We start from the raw sequence: 23955 nt of genomic DNA, 5'->3' as shown, positions 1-23955 counted from the left end.
AAATTGGACTTCATCAAAATTTAAAACTTTTTTGTATCAAAGGACACTATCAAGAAACTGGAGGGGCCAGCCCCATGGCCAAGCCGTTAAGTCCATGTGTTCTGCTGCGGCAGCCCAGGGTTTCACTGGTTCGGATCCTGGGCGTGTACATGGCACTGCTCGTCAGGACATATTGAGGCGGTGTCCCACATGAAACAACTAGAAGGATGTACAACTAAGATATACAACTGTGTACTGGGGGGATTTGGGGAGATAAAGCAGAAAAAAAAAGAGAGAGAGACTGGAGACAACCAACAGAATGGGAGAAAATATCTGCAAATTATATATCTCATAAAGGACTTGTATCTAGAATATATAAAGAATTCTTTCAACTAAATAATAAAAAGAAAATTCAATTTAAAAATGGGCGAAGGATGTGAACAGACATTTCTCCAAATATATACAAATGGTCAATAAGCAAATGAAAAGATGCTCAACATCATTAGCCATTAGGGAAATGTAAATCAAAACCACAACAGGATACCATTTCACATCCACTAGGATGACTACGATCAAAAGGACAGTATTAACAAGTGCTGGAGAGAATGTGGAGAAATTAGAACCCTCACATACTGCTGGTAGAAATGTAAAATGGTGCAGCTGCTTTGGAAAACAGTCTGGCAGTTCCTCAAAAGGCTAAACATAGGATTACCATATGACCCAGCAATTCCACTCTCATATATATACCCAAGAGAAATGAAAACATATGTCCACAAAAACTTGTACACAAATGTTGATATTATAGTCATAACAGCCAAAAAGTGGAAACGACCCAAATGTCCATCAACTGATGAATGGACTAAAATGTATACCCATACAACGGAACGTTATTCATTAATAAAAAAGGATGAAGTACTGATGGATGCTACAACATGGATGAACGTTGAAAACATTATTCTAAATGAAAGAAGCCAGTCACAAAAGACCGCATATTACAGGATTCCATTTATATGAAATGTCCAAAATCAACAAATCTATCAAGACAGAAAGTACAGTAGGGGTTGCTTCGTTGGAGGGGATGGAGAGGGTGGATGGCAGTGATAACTAAAGGGTATGGAGTTTCTCCTTGGGGTAACAAAAATTTTCTAAGATTGTGATGATTCACAAGTTTGTGAATACACTACAAACCATCGAATTGCACACTTTAAATGGATGAATTGTACGGTACATGTATAAAGCTGTTACCCAAAAAACCTTTATGTCAACACTTAAGTTGAATATAGGATTAGAAAGGAACACCTAACTCTCACTCATCTTCTACCTAACTGTTTTAATTAAAAGATAGGCAATGTCAACAAGATCTAGAGGGACATCTCATTAATCATGTTAATATCAGAGGCACCCAAAGAATATTTTGTTTCCTGCAGCTGTTCTAAGGCAGTGCCTGACTCATCATCACCAGATCTCCTCCAACTTTCCCCATTGTACAAACTGATGTTTCACAAAATAGCATCTTGATTATACAGCTGCAAAGTGAAACTCCAGGAGGCTGAAGACCACTGCAAAGAAATTAGGGATGTCTGGCAGCTGTCTCAGATTAAAGGAGAACTAAGAAATAACTTGAGTAACAAGTGGATGACTCAAACACTCCACCTCTCAGAGCGCCAGAAAATTCCTAAGTGCCACAAAGCAGTAACACGATATCTAGCCTGACCAGAATAAGTAAGAACCAGTAGCAGGGAAGAAATATATCATTAATACCTTGGATGAGGCATGATATCTAGACTTTCAGCTACAGTATTCGTATATTCGTTTATTCAACGAATATTTCACACCTAATATGTATAGAGTTTCATGGGGAAGACACATAAGTGACTAAGATGCATCAGACAGTTCCTGTCTTCAAGAAACATACAATCAATTTAGAAAGAATCATAATCTAGACTGCAAAGACTAGATGAATTGACCTCAAAGGCAGCCATACTGTGACAACGAGCATTTGTGTCAATATACACTACCATGACACTATAAAGAATGAGGACTGATACTTTATCATTTTAAATGAGACCTTCAGAGGGAAGAAATCTGCCAAGATAGACACTAAAAACTTTATAAAAGCTGCTTATTAGGCTCTCAGATTCAACGACTTACTGAAATTTTTAAAGAGTATTTGGACTTCTGTTCATTTTCTTCTTTGACTTATGAAGTGATGAATAAATATCATAGGAATTCAGAGACACCATCATCTCTCATATTATGAAAAGCATTCAAGTTGACCGCTAATAATGGCATCTCAGCACTCTCTATCTCAGATAAAATCGGGCCACAGTTCCTCTATACACTTACCACAAAGCCTCTGTCAATCCCAAACTTGTGAAATCAATATATTGTGTAAGCTAAAATGCAGGATAAAAGAAGTATCTTTACTGGGAGGTTGAAACAAGAAAAATGCTAATTAATTCCAAGGCTTTCAATTGGTTTCATTCCAAAGCCAACAGTAAATTAAATGTTATACCATGATCATTACTTTGAAGGGAAAAGGAACGATGGTGTGGAGGGGAGGAAAAAACAGTGACAAAGTGCCTGTATAATAGAGAAAACAAAAGATATTACCAAAAGTCACCATCTCTAAACCCAATTTAAAACCAACCGAACTATTTCATTATAGTAAAATAGAGTAAGATAACTCGTGTGTGTGTTTCTTGTATTCTTCAAGCTTGGATGTGACATTCTATCTTAAAAGGAAAGGAATAAATTATCATTGTATTATTAAACTATATATTATATATACATATATAAAATATACTAAAATATACTACAATAGCAGTTTGTGTTCATCCATATTTACTTTTTTCAGGAACGTTAAAATCTATGTAAATTAGCAGAAACCCAGGGCCTAAAAGAAAGATGATTATAAGATTTTCAGTGAAAATTTTACAAGTCTGGACTCTGTAATACAGGAATCTAGTATACTACGTCAACTGTTACTAAAGCAACTTCAGGGTTTTTTAATGACTTTCTGGGAGGGGTGAACTTCCTAAAACAGTAATAAAGGCAAAAGATAGTGTGCAGCTAAAAGTCAAACCAATGCCATGCATTTTACTCCTTAGCAAACAAGTTTAAGACAGAAGAAGGCAGAAAACAAAAAGAGAAATCAAAGAGAACAGAGACTGCTTTCTCTTAAGTGTTTCACCAACTCCTCTTCCCCTCACAAAGCATGACGAAGCCAACTCCCTATTTTCTCCAGCCTTGTCCTGGGTTGCCTGGTCTTGTGATTGAAAATCTGGCAGTGGTGTTTAAAAATAACATTTTCATACTAAACAGTGTGTCTTACATACAAACTTAAGACTCCCAATCTCAGCTGGCCCCTCAATAAAGTTCAGCCATCTATCTTATAAGTTCTTAGCTTCCTGCCCCAGCTCATCCCCATAAGGCAAAGGCTTTTCAACCCTTCGCCACTATCCTTCAGTTTCCACCCAACCTCTGCAGGTCCTTCTACATTAGCAGGTGAATTTGCTGCACAGAGAAAATAGCTCCCAACACTCAACCACTCCTTTTACTTTCCATCCCTGGCTCTCCAATTTTATGGATAGGGGCCCCATCCTTAACTGCCTTCCTGTCTCGAGAGGAGGATTCACTCGTCCTCCCTAGGACTCACATGTCAGTCCTCCTTCCTCTTCTCTGGAACCTGCTCCATCTCTTAGCCCCTCCTTTATCTTCAGTCCGTCTCTATCCAATGGTTTGTGTTCTGCACCCATAAGCCTATAAATGTGCTCAACACATGTTCACCATCCAGCCAACCACCAAAAGTTGTACTCTTGCCTCTTCTATCCCTTCACTGATCAAAACGGCAATCTATACAAACCACTTCACGTACTCCACCTCTGCCAACTTCTCAATCCATTACGGCTCATCTCTTCTATCTCCCCTTCATCAGCCCATGCTTTATGGAAACTATTCTAATTAAGATACCAATGACCTCCTAATTGCCCAACGAAAAAGCCCACTCTCCTGAATGACCGACACTTCTAGAAATTGTTTCTCTCTTACAGTGTTAAAAACACTCTTTAAAGGTTTTTCGCCTCCTCCTATTCCCAAAACCTCCTGATTTTCACAGGTTTTTCTCCTCTCCCTACTCCTTAAATACCCAAAGGATCCATACTTGACTCTTACTCTACAAGCACTCTCTGGGGACCACCATCCATTTCCACATAGGATAATACCTATATTCTGTTGTCCCAAATTTCTTCCTTTAGCCACAAACTCTCTCAAAAGCACCAAATTCATGTTTTCAATTGCCTAGAGAAAACATCCACCAGATTGTCCCCAGCAAGCAACTCAAACTTTTAACAGGGCCTAAATCATTGTCTTTCCACTAAATCTATTCCTCCTCTCAGGTAATGGCATGACCAGGTACCCAATTTCCCAAGGTAGAAGTCTTAGGGTCTTCCTTGAAGTCTTTCTCCCTCAAATCCCCACCCCTATTCTATCTGTTACCAAACCTCATCCACTTTACTTCCTAATCTCTCTTGAATCCAGCTCCCTCTCTCTGTCCCCATTACTATGAAGGTACTTAGGATCTTCTTTATCTCATACACGAACCATTTCAACTACTCTCTGCCACTAATCTCTCCTTCACCTATGCTTATTCTTATTCCATATTACTACCAGGATTATCTTCCTAAAATAAATTCAAACTTGAAACAGGATACCATATTTTCCCCTGTCAGATTGGCAAAAACTAAAAATGAAAATAATACTCCGTGTTGGTCAGAGTGTAGGGAAACAGACAATCTCATAAAGTTGGTGAAAGGAGTTATATTAGGAAAAATATTGAGGCAAGGCCCAGTGGTGTAGTGGTTAAGTTCACGTGCCCCACTTCGGCAGCCCAGGGTTCATGGATTAGGATCCTGGGCACGGACCTACACACCACTCACCAAGCCATGCTGTAGCGGCATCCCACATACAAAATACAGGAAGACTGGCACAGATGTTAGCTCAAGAACAATGTTCCTCAAGCAAAAAGAGGAGGAGTTACAACAGATGTTAGCTCAGGGCCAATCTTCCTCACCAAAAAAATAAAATAAATATTGAGACAATATAACCAGACTTGTAAACGTGTACACCCTTTGATCCAGCAATTCTATTTCTAGAAATTTATTCTAAGGAATTAAACAAAGTGCACAAAGATATACAAGTACATCCTAAAGTTCCCACCATTCCCAGCAGAGGCCAGGACCGTTTTTACATACTATACCATTTGCCAGGAATGTCTCCCTCCCACCCATGCTCTTTTTTAACTTGTAAAACCAGAACTCATCCTTGAGTTCAAAGGTCAGCAACTCCCTCCTGTCTCCTCAGTAATTTAGTCACACCTCTGCATCACAGCGTAACCTATCTTTTTCTCCAGCGGTAGACTGTAAGCTCTCCAAGGATAATGGTTTCAGGTACTTTTTTTATTTAGCACAAATCCATTTCTGCACTACCTAGAACAATGTCTGACACATAGTAAGGGCCCAATAAACATGCATTGAATGAAGGTGTTTTCTTCCTCTTTACACAAAGAATTCATTGATTTCTAAAACCTCAAGAACTTTTAAAAGGTATTTCCTAAAGTGCTGGTGGACTCTACTATATGTTATATTAAATTCCTGTATTATAATGGGTATTCAAGCAAAGCAAATAGTCTTGTGAATTTATCTAAGCAAATGGTCTGTAAGTCTTTATTTGTCTGAAGTTTAGTTCCTAAAGGCATAAGAATCTCCATACTGGGTCAAAACTGTGGTCTATCCAACTGACGATTTTATCTCTGAAAGTGATACCAAGAAAATATGTCACAAGAAGACACAGCTGCCCTCTCAGACTAACGTATGTTCCAAAACACCTTACTTTTCTTCAATAACTTAATATGAGTCCATCATACTTGAAATCATGCTTTGGAATCATTTATGTTTCAATCCTGTTCCAGAGCTCTTTTCCATGCTATCTGTTATATAAATAGCATTTTATATATTATATAAGTAGAGTGAGTATATAAGTATTACATAAATAGTAGCGTACATCCATATACAAGAATATAAGTAGTTCGGTTATACACTTTTTTCCAAGTTAAACTCCTTTTAAGTTTCAAGAGGGTTCCTAATTCTAATAAAGGCTGGTAACAGCCTAATGACATCCTTCACGATTTCACAAAGTTCAGTTCTATTCCTTTCCGTCTTTGTCTTTCTAGACTGAAGACATCTCATCTTTCTATTGCGTCCTTATAGAGAAGCAGCTCTTTACTCTGCACCATTTCACTTTTCTTAACTTTGAGTTATCTTACAGGCTCCAAACTGAAACAACAATGCAGGTCTATGAGATTTACTTTAATTTTATGAAAGTCAAGAAAATTTCACCCCTGAAATTAAGTTAGGAAAGACAGCCTTCAAAAATTTCTTTGACAATCACCGTACCCCAAGACTTACAGGAAATCATAAGGTAGTCCTCACAGTTGCTTTTGTCATCATCTTGCTGGTCCACAGGGATCCCATTGGCATCTATGACTGCTTCAGAGGCACAATCTGCTACCAGTACTTCTTCGGAAACTACGTCGGTTGTCAGAGGATCAGTGACGATTTCTGCCTCTACTACACTATCATGAACCACATGTTCAACATGTCCAACATCAGACACATGTATAGATTCACTCGTCAAGACATGTTCTGGCATAGACATTGAGGCTGAAGTAATATCAGAAGCTAAAACATCATCTGGGACTGTGCAATGTGCTAAAGAAACTTCTTCAGTTACATCTGAGTCCAGCACTTGCTCAGGAATGATGACCGTTTCAGATACATCTGCTTCTTCCATGATATCTGGGCACTGAACATCTTCTATAACAACGTCCTCGATAACATCTTGGATTACAACTGAGTCTGGGTCATCAGGAACAAAGTTATGCACAGTTATGTCTGAATCCACGACATCTGAAACAAAAACAGTTTCTTGTACTTCCACAACAATTTGATCACCATCCATGTGTGTAGCATCAGCTCCTTAAAAAAAAAAAAAATTAAAATCACAAATTTCAAGTAGGTATGCATGACGACCTCAATTAATGTAAATGTGATTTAATTTCTGCCAAGAAAACAGACTAGCTCCTCAGTTTTCTCAAACATTAAGATAGATAAAGAAATAAAGAGGGAATCTATTTTTGAATCATATCAGAAACAGAAGTTTTGTATTCATCCCACATCAATTAATAGATGAGGAAATAACAGAAAAACAAAGCAATTGAGGCAGTCATAAAAGAAAAATATTCATGAAAATAGAATTCTCCGCTCACTAAAATTAAACCCATATACATAAGAAGGGATGATTATAAAAATGAATAAGTAAAGCAACTTCAGGTGGCAAATATACCATTTTCCATTATATGTGTTTCTCATTTCTTTTCCTTCTTGCTCCATCTTTCCTCAACTCATTTTTCTCCCTTCCATCTCTCCCATGTATTTATTTTACTTCCCTTCCATTCTTGTTGTTTTCTGCCCCTTTGTTCTGATACAATATCCTCCATTTATGACTATGGAAATTTAGAAATTAATCCTCTGAATCTAGGATATAAAAGGATCAGGGCATAAATGAAAAAAGGGCTAGAAGGCCACAGTTAAGGAGGAAAGACAACTGGTTAAGGAGTCTCTGTGGATAGATAAAATGAATAAAAGAGCAGCTGCTCTGGAGCGGTGGAGGGAGAGGTTAGCTGGAGCAGGGTCCGCCCCAACTTCACAGGGTACTCTACCTCCATCTGGCCTCCTCCCAGCCCCCAGACCCCAATCCCCCAGGAGGTTCCTCAGAACATAAGAAACCCTACTCTAGTCCACTCTGCAGTTAAGGAATGAAGGTAGAGGGTTGGAATCAATTGAAGCCCAGTGAGATTAAATGACTTCACCAAGATCACACAGTTTGCACAGATTATGGTGCTCGCTAATTATTACTCTGAACGAATGCCACAAATCAAAATCGAAATCAGATATCCTTGCTAAAAACATAATGTAACACAACATAAAAGAAAACAAATCCAGTATCTTGGCTCCTGGTCCAGAGAAAAGAAAACGAAGTTTTATAAAAGTCTTACCTAAAAATAAGCTATTCAGTCACTTAGTGCTTCTGGATGTGACTCAGACCAGACTGAGATCAAGCAGTTCCCTAACTCATCAACGGTGTGTCACTAGCCAGGCCCTCAGAAAGACACATGGCTTTGTTCAACAAACACAAATGATCAATAAAGGCCAAAGAACCTTAAAAAATGTAGGAAATTTTAAAGCCATTTTAACTACATCTAGAAATAATAAAAAGAGTGTGTTTGCTTTAATTTCCATAGAACTTCTACAAAATGCTTTATATTTATTTCTTTTCAATATTCTCAATATTAACAACAAGCAATAAATCACTAATCTCCATTTTGCAGACGTGAAGATGAAAGCATTTAGTGGCAAGAGCACTGGTTACAAAATCTAAATCAGAGAGCAGAGTTGGGACACTTATTAGTTTTGTGACCTTGGGCAAGTCATTTAACCTCTGAGTTTCGGTTTCCTCATCAGTAAAATGAGGATAGTAGTATCTGCCATGCATACCTCACAGGACTGTTGTGATGATCAAATGGGAATGTATGGGAAGTGTTCTGAAAAACTGTAATGAGAGGTATCATTATTATTAGGACATATGAAAACGGAGGCCCTGGCAGATTAAGTGACTTGCTCAAAGATAAACAAACACCATAAGTGTTAACAATCAGGGCTAAAATGCAATAGCCCTTCAATCTACCACTTAGCCCATGACCAAGGCTTGCTTGTGGCAAGATTAAGCTAGCAAATACTGTGCGCTTTTCTCCAAAGAGCTTAGTCTCTCTTTCAAGCACATTAATTATACTTAATGTTCTAATGAAGAAAGAATTATAACTTTGCATTTATCATTATCAAACTGAAATTACCTAGTATGAGTCAAGATTATCCCAAATTGTTAAGAAAAATAAACATATCCCCACTGGATTTAGAGACTGAAGAAAAGTTAAAATTAAAAATCACTAATATTTAATTTCCTGATAAAGTTAATGCTGTTTCCTTAATATACTGCAATATAATCATTTCAAGTCCACTGGAAAACTCGTTAACATTTTATTTATAAGGGTAGCTAGTTACTGTGATATAAAACCATTTTACATTATAAAACCTAGCATAATCACTTTATGATGTTATATAATTGGAACCATCAATAATCCAAAATTGTGAATAATTTTTTTTTTCTATTTTCAGAACTACATGAATTTAATTTTCCTTGTATGGTTTGGGGAGTAAAGTAAGGCTCCATCTTCCTGAAGCAAAAGGCTCCTTTTGTCAACTTGTGAAAGACAGAGTTGTAAAAGTAGGATGGGGTCAGAACGTGGAGGGCCTTAGGTTTATATTTTACTTGCTGGGTAATGGAAAACAGAGAAATGACACGATCCATGTGTTATTTCACAATGAGTACTCTGACTGGGGGCTAGATAAAAGAGACTAAGGGCAAGGAAAATAATTTAAAAGTTATTGCAGACTAAGAATGAGATGACGGAGCCTGTCAATGTGGTAGCAAGTAGAATGAAGAGATGTAAGCAAGGAACATTTTCAAAGGGAGGACTAACAGGACTTAATGCTATAACTAGGCAAGATGAGATAACTGAAGATAACATTAAGGTTTCGATACTGCTGCTGTTACTGACAAGAATATGAGAGTTGGTTGTGAGAGAGTCAAATTTCTAAGGAGGGGAATAATAATGTGCTCACTTTAACATTTGTACACTCGACAGGATAACAAGATACTAAATGTGTATATCAATGCAAGAGTCTACAATTTGTCCACTTGATAAACAACTCCAAATGTGGTAGGTGGGAAGTGGAACAACCCAAGTAGTTATACCTGTTGCATCAAAAAATGAGTTTGGCTCTTGTGGTTGTAATTCAAGTCCATCTTCATCCATGGCCTTTAATTCTCATCAGTCACAGCTCCTAAATTAGGGAAAAAAGTAAAGCAAGTATTACTTTTTTTATATCATATATTAAAAACGTCATGTGCAAAAAGTCTCAACAAAATTTTGGCAACTCGAATTCGGCAATACATCAAAAGGATCATACATCACGATCAAGTGGGATTCACACCAGGGACACAGGGATGGTTCAACATCCACAAATCAATCAACATGATACACCACATCAACAAATTGTGGAATAAAAACCACATGATCATCTCAAGAGATACAGAGAAAGGGTTTGACAAGATCCAACAGCCATTTATGATAAAAACTCTTAACAAAATGGGGATAGAAGGAAATTACCTCAACATAATAAAGGCCATATATGACAAACCCACAGCCAACATCATACTCAATGGGCAAAAACTGAGCGCCATCCCCCTGAAAACAGGAACAAGACAAGGATGCCCACTATCACCACTCCTATTCAACATAGTACTGGAGGTTTTGGCCAGAGCAATTAGGCAAGAGGAAGGAATAAAAGGAATCCAAATAGGGAGTGAAGAAGTGAAACTCTCACTGCTTGCAGACATGATCTTATATATAGAAAACCCCAAAAAATCCATTGGAAAACTAATAGAAATAATTAACAACTACAGTAAAGTTGCAGGGTACAGAGTCAACTTACAAAAAATCAGTTGCTTTTCTATACTCCAATAACGAACTCACAGAAAGAGAACTCAAAAATATCATTCCATTTGCAATCGCAACTAAAAAAATTAAGTACCTAGGAATAAATTTAACCGAGGAGGTGAAGGACTTATACAATGAAAACTATAAGACATTACTGAGAGAAATTGATAATGACTTAAAGAGATGGAAAGAGATTCCTTGCTCATGGATTGGAAGAATAAACATAGTTAAAATGTCCATACTACCCAAAGCAATCTATAGATTCAATGCAATCCCTATCAGAATCCCAATGACATTTTTCACGGAAATAGAGCAAAGAATACTAAAATTCACATGGGGCAATCAAAGACCCCGAATTGCTAAGGCAATCCTCAGAAAAAAAGAACAAAGCAAGAGGGATCACAATCCCTGACTTCAAAATGTACTATAAAGCCATAGTGACCAAAACGGCATGGTACTGGTACAAAAACAGGCACACAGATCAATGGAACAGAACTGAAACCCCAGAAATAAAACCACACATCTACGGACAGCTAATCTTCGACAAAGGTGCCAAGAACATACAGCGGAGAAAAGATAGTCTCTTCAATAAATGGTGTTGGGAAAACTGGACAGCCAGATGCAAAGAATGAAAGTAGACCATTATCTCACAACATACACAAAAATAAACTCAAAATGGATCAAAGACTTGAAGATACGTCCTGAAACTATATAACTCTTGGAAGATAATATTGGTAGTACATCTTTGACGTCGAACTAAAAAGGATCTTTTCAAATACCATGTCCTCTCAGACAAGGGAAACAAAAGAAAAAATAAACAAGTGGGAATTCATCAGACTAAAGAGCTTCTGCAACACAAAAGAAACTAGGATCAAAACAAAGAGACAACCCACCAACTGGGAGAAAATATTTGCAAGTCATATATCTGACAAGGGATTAATCTCCATAATATATAAGGAACTCACAAAAATGAACAATAAAAAAGCAAACAACTCGATCAAAAAGTGGGCAGAGAAGATGAACAGACATTTTTCCAAAGAAGATATACAGATGGCCAATAAACACATGAAAAGATGTTCAACATCACTAATCATCAGGGAAATGCAAATCAAAACTACACTAAGATGCCACCTTACACCTGTTAAAATGGCTATAATCACTAAGACCAAAAATAACAAATGTTGGAGAGGGTGTGGAGAGAAGGGAACCCTCACACACTGCTGGTGGGAATGCAAACTGGTGCAATCACTATGGAAAACAGTATGGAAATTCCCCAAAAAACTAAAAATAGAAATACCATATGACCCAGCTATCCCACTACTGGGTATCTAAGCAAATAACTTGAAATCAACAATCCAAAGTAACATATGCACCCCTATGTTCAGGGCAGCACTATTCACAATGGCCAAGACACGGAAACAATCCAAGTGCCCATCGACCGATGATTAAAGATGTGTGTGTGTACACACACACACACACACACACACAATGGAATACTACTCAGCCAGAAAAAAAGACAAATTCATCCCATTTGCAATAACATGGAAGGACCTAGAGGGAATTATGAAAAGCAAAATAAGCCAGTCTGAGAAGGACAAACACCATATGATTTCACTCATATGTGGAATATAAATAAGTACTGGGAAAAAGAAAACAGTTCAGTGGTTACTAGGGGAAGGGGGGTTGGGGGGGCACTGGGGGTGAAGGGGAGCACTTACGTGGTGACAGTCAAGAAATAACGTACAACTGAAATCTCACATTGATGTAAACTATTATGAACTCAACAAAAAAAATGAAACAAACAAAATGTCATCATGATATTTAGATTTCTGAAACACTCAAAATTATATGACAGAAGAACATCTATCAAAATGATATATGGGCATCTATCTATATGACAAAGGAAGGCAGATAAATCAAACAAGTCACCTTTGCCTAGACTTTGTTTAATTGAGATACTGCTTACAAACATCAAGGGCACACATCTTGATGAATTTTGACACACACATAAACCTGCGTAACCACTATACTACCCAGATCAAGATACAGAACATTTCCAGCACCCCAGTACTCTCGTCTCCTCTCAGTCTGTACACCCGACACTCCCACAAGGATAACTGGTTTTATAAGCGTTCAACTTAAACACACTCTGTAGCTTACTGGGTGGAAATTTCTGTATGATTTTCATATTACTTCTCTAAATTTAATGTAGTCTGCTATCTTTTAACCAATACATTAAGCAACAGTAAAAATATGAAGTTCATAATTGTAGTAAACATCCTTTGGGATTTCTGCCTAACTCACAATGACCTCTCTTAACTAACCCTCCAATCTAGAGAAGCAAATTCCCACAGTGTATTTATACTCTCCTGGACATAGCTGATTGGCACTAGCTATAAAATGGTAAAACTAAGTTCATCTTTGAGCACAATAAAATCAAAGTCCTATCCTTGAGAATCTGAAACCATGAGCAAGGGTCAGTCAATCTCAGTCTCTCTCTCTTCTGGTGGCTGGAAGATAGGAGCTGAGGAAGGCCTTTTTCCAACTTCGGCTTAGACTAGTGAGATAAAGTTTACAAATAAAAAATAAAAAGAATCCCATGAATGTGCTGAGAAACAGAGTAGAGGGAGCAGGGAGGGGAGGCTTACCAATAGCTTTTTAGCTCCTGCTTCTAGACCTTTCTGAGGTCCAGCTACAGAACTTTATCTACCTTGGGTTTTTGCAAGACATCCCAATAACCTTAACACTCCCTTTTCTATGTAAGCCAAAAATTTACAACAAAAAGAACTTCAGCAATTAAATAATAGACTACTTAATAGTAATCACAGTTTCAAAAGAGCAGACATCAGGGACCGTGGTTTTCTCATGTTGTAAGTATTGCATAAACCTCCTTCCTCATAGGTTCCTTATCTCTACTTTCTCACTTTCTAATCCAACTTAAATGGATTAAATTATATACATCTTTCTTTTACCTTTATCATTTTTTGCTCATGATATAAGTGCTGCATGCTTCTTATTAAAATTTCAAACAACAGAAACAGTCATTTTTCTAAAGCATAAACTAGGTGATGTCATTCCACTGTTCAAAATGTTTAAGGGCTCCCTGCTACCTCCAGATGAAGCTCAAATTCCTATCATCTTCTAAGTTCCGGCACCAAACTATCTTTCCATCAGTTATCTCCCCTAACTTTCCTTCAAGTGCCTCCTCCCACCACCGCACGCAGCCAAACAAAAATGCCCAATGACCCCTAAGACCCCAACTCTATATTTGGCTCAGGGTTTCTTCTACTTGGAACACGTTTCCCCTCTCATCTCTGCTTGGACCTTTCCCCCAAATCCCCTTGCCTACAAACAAAGAGCTGAAAATGATCTCTCCCTTCTCTGAATTTGCACAGCACTTTTTCTTTTTTCTCTAATTGTGCTTTTTTGCTATAAATTATGGTTATTTATATGTCCTACTTTCAGATGCTAAACTTATATATATATATTCCTTAAAGAAATATCCATGAGAATTAACCTTAATAAATGGATTTTCAACATGTCAACTCTGAGATATATCCTATTCATTTTCAAGAAAGAACATGTTTCATGTTATTTATTCAAACTGCTTCAAATTAAAAGGCTCAACAAACAAAAAAATTTTCAACTTCAAAAAATGGAAAGTGTACCTACTCTGCATAAGTTCTCACCGCTCTCTCCCCACAAAAATCACCTCTGGCCGTTATTCTTTTTCCCTCTTTAAAAATGTAATTACAAAATGATAAACGTAAATTAATCTTCTAAGCATAATGACATACTACTCTATGAAATTAAGCCAATTAGAAGGCAATAAATGGGTTTAATTAAGGTGTTTAAGGCCCCTCTCCTCAATTTCCCTACATAAACCCGATCCCATCAGCTCTAAAAATTTTCACCCTACACAATAACTCCTCTTTTCAGCATTCATCCTCCTCAGCTTTTCTATTAGAGTTTGACAGATAATCAATCCCCTCGATTCTGAAATTCTCTCCTTCCTCAGTTTCTTTAAGTGACACCCGAGATCTCCTCTCGCCTTCCCAACTGTTGTTTACTCTGCCTCCCCTCAACCATTACTGCAGCTTTGCCCAGGGGCGGACTCGGTCCTCTTCTGCTTTCTCTTTATTCCATGGTTTCAACTACCATTTACACAAAGATGATTCCCCAAATCCACATACTCAGGGTAGCACCTAACACCTCCACCAGACTGAATATCCTCATCGGGATAAAAAACTTTCTCCTGACATGACTGCTATGGCCTTTTCCTTCTTCCCTGCTTATATTCAGTCAGGTTGTCAGACCTTGTCTATTCCTTCTCCACAACTTCTCAGGAATCTATCCCTTTCTTTTTATTCCCACTGTCACCATTCACTCTTAGCTTCATATTTCCTGATCCCTGGGGAAACGAAAATAGCCTCTCAACTGGCCTTTTGTCCCTTTCTGCTACTCCCACAACAAGACCAGGAACCCTATTACAAGTAAGGGCTGCTGCCAAATATTGAGGCACTCCCTCCCTCAGCCTGTGGCCGACAGACTAAGCCTCTGCTGATCACGGTGCTCCCCTGCTCAGAAAGTTTCAGCAGCTCCCAAGTCAGGGTGCTCAAAAATATTAAACCAAACTACCATATCAGACTTATGTGCTATTATTCCCATCATTTTACATCATATCCATTTCCTAACAGATATTCTGGCCCAAATGAAGGGTGTCCACTCACCTTATTTTGACTTAAGTGAGAAGTAACTGTTCAACAGTTTTGACTGGTTATTTTTCCTTCTATTTCATCATTATAAAAACTCAAATCGGGGAAAACTATGTTTCGTACTTCCAGGCAGAGATGCCTACACTTAACTTTGTAACCTTTGTGGAGTTAGAAGTAAATCTCTCTGGCAATCAAAATGATGCCGATGTTCTTGGAATTGAACCTATTAAGAAGAGTTCTCAGGATTGCGATAAAAAGTAAGGACAGGGAACAGGCGCTGACATGGTGACTGAAAGTCACCTTTGCTGCAGGAACCAAGCCTAGAGACCAGTTGAATCTGAAGACAAATAAGCAGAATGGTGCAGAGAACCAAGACTCTAACAATTTGGGTTAACACACAGTAACGTTTAGTCTGATTATGAAATGCCCTCACAACACTTCTGGGACCCCACTCCCACCTCAAGCTCAGTAAAATATTCTCTTCTTGGTTGCAGGAATCATGATCCTGAAAATACTGTGGAAGAATTCACAATAGAAAAACATACAGTTTTAAGAGAAATAATGGATTGAGAGAAACTCGGGAAACTCATAAAAATTTTCTTCCATTTCTTAAAATAAAGCAATAAAAATACCAGAGCAAATAAATAGGCATAGCAATGACATTTTATCTATCTTAGAGATAATGAATATAATTTATTTCTGTTTTCTATCTCCTGATGCCTAGACATTTTCATCATCTCCCTCTTGGGAAGTTAACAGGGTGCCTATATATTCACTTTGCTTTTTGCAGCTAATATACCTAAAAGAATCACTTTTCTGCTTTTGGTCTCTCAAAAACTCAACGCTTTTTAATTTTATGACTCAACTCTAGGTCCTCTCCCTAAGTCACACTCAGAAAACCAAATTGTATTATACATGGTAGACGGAATTGCTCAAGCTGCAGGAAAGGCAAACAAAAGCAGATCTGTCTACAACAGAATTTTTCTTAGAGGGTAATTGTAACTGGTGAAAATGTACATTTCAAGGCTAATTAATATCTTCCCCCTTAAGCTACATTTCTTTCCCAATTTTTTTTTTCTATGTTGTTCAATGTTAGCCATCATTTCTTCAGAGATCTAATTTTCAAATCTGGAATTATATTTCACTTGTCTTACCAATGCAGCCCTTAAATTAAATTTGTCTCAAAGCCAGCAACTCTTAAATTCATCATGTCCTCTTTATTTTCACTGCTACCGCTCTAATAAGCTCTGGTTGTCTTACATCCAGAGCGCTGCGGGCCCTTCCAATCAAGACTTGAGCTCTCAGACATTTTCTTCTGTTGTTTCTATAATTTCTTCCATTTTCTCTGTTCAGTCTTACTAGAATTTCTATTATAGGACGTAAGGATTCCTAAATCTAGCCTCCATATAGCTTTAACTTTCCTCCCATATTTTCTATCTTTGTCTTTCTACTACATTCTCAGAACCCCTAAACTCTTTATTCTAAGCTAGCTAATTTGATCTTCACTCCATCTACCCAATTTTTATTTAAAAGATATTTTAATACTAAATAAACTTAACTTTCTTTTTCACAGCAATCTTTTCTGGGTTTTTTTTTTTTTTTTTGGTGGATATAATATATCCCCAAATATCTCTGAGGATTTAAAGTTTATTCTGTACCCTATATTAAACTGTCTCCTCTGCCATTTCATTATTCAGTTGGTTGAATTTGGTGCCTCTCGTTCAGAGTGCTCGTTTTCCTCAAAAGCATGATTCCTCTAGGTTGTCCATTCATACTTGTAGATGAGGGTCTAGGCTAGAGTTACATTCTGATAGCTGGGGTGTATTTCCTCAGCCCAAGTGAGAATCCCTGTTTGCCTAGCAATGAACCTAAGTTCTGACCAGGGGTCTTGTCTAGAATGAGTCCATGGGAAGGAAAGAAACCACGTAACCAGCCACGCTTCCTTTAACGGTGGATGAGCATCACATCTTCCAGGTACTGGAGGTTCAATATTCTTCAGGATAGCTACAAGCTACCTAAGCACTGCCTCTACCTTTCTCCCCGTGGTATCCACTTTGGAATTTCCTATGGACGAATTTGCAATTCAGAGAGCCAAATTTCTGGCATTACCTCAGAAGGAAAACCACTAGAAACATCTATACTGATAGGTAAGTAGCTTAGCTTTCCATAACTTTAATTATCTGGCTGTGCCCATGGTTTGCTCTAGGATGTTCTCTGAGAATATCCTTACTTTTGACATTGGGGATAACGCAGAATGACAATTTTTGGATGGTCCTCCCAACTTTCTGAATAGGGCCACAGTTACTAAGCTTTCCAGGGTTTTGCCATTAAGTGATTCCCAATTGCTTTATTCAACCAGAAATTCATCCTATTCTGGTCTTCAGGTGGCATATCTCTTGGGTTTTCTTGTTTCTCTGGATTTACTTTTATCATTTTTATATTTCTTCCTCAAAGTGATTTCAAAAGGAAGGAAAAGTAAATGTGTGTGTTCTCTAGTCTATCTTGAATTTGAAGTCATTATGAATTTGTATGTATCAAATAAATCAGCATGGAAATATGTAAAAACAAAAAAACTATGAGACAGAAATTTAAAAAATCAATAGTGTAGTGAAAGGTTACAACTCGTCAATACTTGACAGATCAAATACTCAAAAAATAAGGAAAGAGATATATATATACATAATTAATATTAATCTAATAGTTTTAATTCAAATTCCATTCCCTAAGAAAATAATATTTTATTTTCAAACAACCTTGCCCCCCCCCGCATCAAGAAGAGGAGAAAAATGCTTGCTGTGGTAAATGTCAGAGCCCCATCCCTTCTTGCCCTGTCCTACTTAAAACTTTTGTACACGTTGCTTAAAAATTCAATGCCAAGTTTTTGTTACAGATTAGTTTTTTCCATAAAACCATTTTTAGCCAATCAATAAGTTCGAGGTTCTGTTTAAAGTCTAAGAGTTCAAACTTTCAAAATCTATTTAATTTGGTCCTAAAATGACAAGCCTGCTTAAAGCCTTATTTTTCTAAAGCCCCTATTCAAGCTCAGATTAAGAGTTGCCAAAATACCCTCTGAGTTCAGCTGTACTGATGTGCTGCGAACACTAAGCACTACACTTTTGAAGTGCCTTTGTCTTTAAGACTGTAGCTCAATGTTAGGAAATGCATACACTTTCTAACTAGATTTCGATATGTAACGCAGTACAGCCTCCTTAATGAAATATTGCTACTTAATGCACTCAATCATTTATCAACCCATGTTTATTACACAACACTCTACTGTATATCATAATGTACAACTCATCTCTTTGGATCACTCTTTTTGATTTTGTAGTGAAATTTTTAAAAAATAGTTTATTAGCTTCTGCTGAGATTTTGAACAGAAATCTATTCTCATGAAGTCTTCTACCTTTAGTTGCACGTGTACTGGTGTGGAGCGTGTGAAACACTTAACGTGATCAAAGGATGAAGGCAGTGTTTTGACATAACATCAAGTGGAGATTAATTTAAACTACATTATACACAGAATAGTTAAAGTAAGTAAAACTGTCTGGGAAAACTTTTTAAAAGGTTAATTTCTGTCAAATGCAATACATGATGAAGAAGGGTCGGTATTATCCGAAACTGTTTTCTTATCCTTTTCCTTTTTCTTGCACCTGCCATCTTTCCCAAAATTGGGCATTTACTTCATCCCTGAACTGGTCATCTCATAGTTGTTAATTTAGTAAGTGCTTTTCTCATCAAACTCCTTCTCAATGAGCAATATGCCTCCTTGTATTAGAAAAACTTTCCGATAATGCATTAGAATTTGGGGTGGTTTTTTTTTTAATTAAAGCATTCTTGCTTTCATGTTACTTTTATTCAAGCTAATAAGTACTTTCCTTAGTTTCCTAGTAACTAGTTGTAAAAACCATGTGTTACAGCTTTACAGTTTTTAAACTATTTTAAATATTCTTAAACTACAAAACTTCTTAAAATTACTGTCTTGCCAGATCACCAACGTGACTAATACTGACCCTACTCTTTCCCTCACCTACAGGAACACATGCTTCCTGTTATTGCTTTTCCTAAATACATTACATTGGGTCTGTGAGGTTCTGTAAACTCAGTGCTGACACTAACAATGTTCTCTGTACATCTTAAACACCAGCAAGAATATATCATCAGGCTTTTCAACAACTATAACAAATTTTTTAATTTTTAAGTTGACAGTTGCAGAATTATGGAGTGTTTTCACAGTGATCTTTTGCTAATGCAATTAGCAGTATGTTTTGTACTATAACTTAATAAATCCTTTAATCACTAAAAAAAAAAAAAAAGAACAGGCTGGACAATGCAGGGGCTGGTTTGCAATATACCTGCTCCTAACATGACCAACAATGGGCACGCTCATTGAATATGAGCTCCAGGCTGAGTAGCAGCAGCAGTAATTCCATGATCATTCCCTGGAGCATAGCTAGGGAAGCAGCTAATTCATATCTCCCCCCCCCCCAGAACCCCAAACCTGGCCTTTTTCAGGGGTTTGGAGAGATAGTAAAATACCACTAGATAATAAGCTAGAAGAGGAGGGGAAACTGGGGAAAAGCACAAACATACATAACTTGAAATGATAAAGAAAAAAAATACAGAAAAAAATGAAAAAACTTGTAAGAAAATAGTCCATAATTCTATGCTAGTACATTGAGGGCAAATGCAAGTTATCAGTATTAACTCAGTAAGAGATAGAAAACCCAATCACGATGAAATTGGGGGGAAAAAAAGAAAGTTGTCTATTACCCTTTCAAAAAGCTCCAGGCTTTCCCCAAAGCAATCCGAACTATGCCAGAGCACAGAGAAGGAAAGCTTTCTCAATTCCTCTTACAAAACTAATTTACCATTTTTTAAAAACCTAACAAAAATAACAGAACTAAACTACAAACTTGGTTAATTATGAATCCCCAAGTCAAGTCTTCGCAAATGTGATCCATCATGTAAAAACATATATACACATGTATATACATAGACCTTGACAAAGTATGATTATTTTAGAATTCAAGGATGGAGCCAAGTAATGGCCCAAATTAACAGATCAAAAAAGGAAAATCCTGATTTTAATAGATGTTGAAAAGTTGAAATTCAACATTTATTTTTTATCTACAACAAACTACTCAAATTGGAATAGAAGGATATTTTCTTAACTGTTAAAAAAAAAAAGACAATAAATAGGAATGAAATACTAATACTGCTACAACATGGATGACCCTTCAAAACATTATGCTAAGTGCAAGAAGCCAGAAACAAAAGACCACATATTATAGGATTCCATTTATATGAAATGTCAAGAATAGGCAAATCTATACAGACGAAAGCAGATTAGTGGTTGCCAGGGGCGGGGCTGGGGGAAGAACGATTGCTAATGGGCACAAGGTTTCTCTTGGGGGCGATAAAATGTTCTAAAATTAGTGGTGATGGCTGCACAACTCTGAATCTACTAAAAACCACTGAACTGTACATTTTAAAGGGTTCATTTTATATCTGAATAAAGCTGTTATAAAATACCCAAGTATATGCAAATCTTAAACTAGTTCATGTTACAACATGTGTTTTTGGATGGGAGAATGATGTCAGTATCACAAAAAGTATTACAAAAAGACGTAATAAAACTAAGGTAAAACACTAAAAGTATTCCTTCCAAAGTCAAAATCAAGACAAGGATGCCCATTAACACTATTATTATTTAAGATTGTATGGGAATTGATAGCCAATGCAGTTAGGTAAGATAATGAAACGTAAGATATAATTATTATTACTTGAAAGAAATTGTACTTATTTATATATGATCTATTTAGGAAATCCAAGAGAATAAACTGAAAAATTAATCAGTATGTACCAGTGTGCTGGTACAAAATTAATATACTTGAAGACAAAAACTTTCTTACATAACACTTAAGAATGGGAAATCCTATTGATAAGAATAATTGAAAACTCTACTAAATGGAATTACAAAAAAAGACAAATATGTAGAGAAATCAATTTTGCTGTTGGATCAGTAGTATCAATTCTCCCTTAATTACCCTCTACATTCAGCCCAAATCCCAGTACACTTTTGTTGTAAATCAACTGACCTTATACATCTAGGTCTGCTTTTGGACTCTATTCTGTTCCATTGATCTGGCTTTGTGCCCACTGTTTTAATCACTATAACTTTATAATAAGCTTTGATATAATGGTAGTGTAAGTCTTCCCATTTTTCTTTCAAGACTGCCTTTGCTATTCCTGGCCCTTCACGTTTCCATATAAATTTGAGAACTGATCTATCAAAAAAAAAATTCCTGTTGGGGTTTTGATTGAAGTTGCATTGAATCTCTTTATATCAGAACTGACATCTTTATAATATTGACACTTCCAATCCATGAACAACGTATCTCTCCCCATTAATTTAGTTCTTCTTTCATTTCTCTTAGTAAGGCTTTTTCTAAAGGTCTTAGAATGCTTTGTTGAATCCATTTCAAGGTATTAGACGTTCTCTGACCTTATTATAAATTGTACTGGCTTTTTTTAAATTTATTTTTTTAATTCTAGTAGCTTTATTTATTCTTATTTTTTTATTTCATTTTGTTTCTTTGTGAGGAAGATTGGCCCTGAGCTAACATCTGTTGCCAATCCTCCTCTTTTCGCTTGGGGAAGATTGTCGCTGAGCTAACATCTGTGCCAATCTTCCTCCATTTTATGTGGGATGCCACCACAGTGTGGCTTGTCAAGCAGTGCTAGGCCCGGACCTGGGATCCAAACCTGTGAACCACGGGCTGCCGAAGCAGAGCACACAAACTTAACCACTATGCTATGGGGCCGGCTCCTGTACCAACTTTTAAATTTGATTTTCAAATCGTCTGTTGTTAGTGTAGAGAAATACATTTGATTTTTACATATCAATCAATGTTCCCCAACTATAATGCAATAAAATTAGAAATAAATGTCACAGATAGTAACAGCAAAAAAAATATATATATATCATAAATGTGAAAACAAAGTTCTAAATAATTTAATGGGCAATAGGAAAACTATGAAAATCACAATATATTTAGAACTAAACAATAAAAATCAATTCATGTCAAAATCACGGCATCTAGTTATAGCTCTGAGGAAAATTTATAGTTTTAAAAGCATATATTATAAGAGTAAAGATTAAATACGCAGGAGCTAAATCTCCAACTTAAATTTTTTAAATGTCAGAATAAATGCAAATAAAGTAGAAGGAAAGAATATTAACCATATGAGCAGAAACAGAAAGGTCAATAAAAAGAACAATTTGAAAAGTCTTAATACAAGCAAGCTACTGGCAGTACTCATCAGAAAAAAGGGAACAAATTAATGAAATTAGACAATTTAGTCATTAGAGAAACTTCTATTTTATACCAATGTTAGAAAATTTGTATTTTTCTAGAATATCGTTCATTTTGTATAAATTTTAAAAACTCACGGAAAGCCAAAAAGACTTATAACCATGAAAGAAACTATTAATAAATCAAAAACCAACTCACAGACAAGACACCAGGCAGTTTCACAGATGAATTCTATCTAACTTTCAAGAAACGGATTATCTCTATTAAATACAACGTGTTTCAAAAAAGAAATATTCCCAGCCCATCTCACGAAGTCAGCATAACCTTGTTATCAAAACAAGACAAAGACTACATGAGAAAGGCAAAGTACATGGCAATAACAAAGGGATGCAAACATCCAGGGAATCCAAAGACAGTTTAAAACAGAAAATCTATGAATGCATCACACCAATAGATGTGGCAAAAGCATTACAAAATCAACTTTTGTTCATGATGAAAACTCTAAAATGATAAGTAGAAGAGAACATAAACTGATAAATAATATGTATGCCCTCTAAAAAAACCCCACTACAATACCATACTTAATGATAAAATATTAGAAGCATTCCACTGAAGTACCTAGGCAAGGATGCCCATTATCAATGCTTCTATTCAACACTGTGCTAGAGGCATTAGTCAATGTAGGGGGAAAGAAAGAAAGAAACAAACATGAGGCAAAAAGGAATCGAAAAGAAGAAATAAAACTTCATTATTGACACACAACTACTTAGAAAATACAAAAAAAAATTATAAACTGTTACTACTCCCACATTTCATTGAATCTAAAGATACCAATTGTAAGATGTATCCTTATTTCACATACAACTAAAAAAAAAAATTGCCAATTACACTGATGCCATATTTTATTATCTAGAATTTTCATTTTAGATTTAGAGACAATTCTTTCAGACTTAGACATATTTTTATCATATCTTGTGCATATACAAAAAGAAAAAATAAAAGCAAAAGAAACTGGTAGGGTACCCCTAAAACTAGATATTCAGGGTCCTACTATGGATTGCTTTTCTACCCAATGCTATCCAATCTTTGCCCAACAATATTGTCCTCTGCCGACAAGAGTGTCCGTGATACAGCATTCCTTAAAATGCTCCATTATTATCTATGGGATTTGCTTTCCAGTCAGACACACACTTTGCAATTTCTTTTGCCTTCAGTTGTATTGTTTGGCATGAAATAACAACACAACGATACACATACTCATTTAAGT

The 23955-nt window shown here is 36.5% G+C and overlaps 1 protein-coding gene across 7 annotated transcripts in view; it reads right to left on the bottom strand.

The window, feature by feature from the left end:
• ZFX (zinc finger protein X-linked) overlaps positions 1–23955 on the bottom strand; it is a 53011-nt gene that overhangs the window by 21585 nt on the left and 7471 nt on the right. For 4 of the 7 annotated variants that reach the window (XM_070256817.1, XM_070256816.1, XM_023633988.2 and 1 more), the window contains 2 exons: positions 9910–9998; positions 6444–7013 (listed from right to left, as the gene is read on the bottom strand). In XM_070256817.1, coding sequence (XP_070112918.1) covers positions 6444–7013; positions 9910–9970 — 631 coding nt within the window. In that variant the 5' untranslated portion in view covers positions 9971–9998. Of the gene's footprint in view, positions 1–6443; positions 7014–8591; positions 8647–9909; positions 9999–23955 lie in introns of those variants that run through there. The other 3 variants (XM_023633989.2, XM_070256818.1, XM_014728792.3) reach the window with 2 other exon arrangements.

The sequence above is a fragment of the Equus caballus genome, chromosome X (assembly GCF_041296265.1).
Source record: "Equus caballus isolate H_3958 breed thoroughbred chromosome X, TB-T2T, whole genome shotgun sequence".
Lineage (NCBI taxonomy): Eukaryota > Metazoa > Chordata > Mammalia > Perissodactyla > Equidae > Equus > Equus caballus.
Note: the sequence above shows the minus strand (reverse complement) of the source record. Positions and strands in the feature narration are given on the sequence as shown.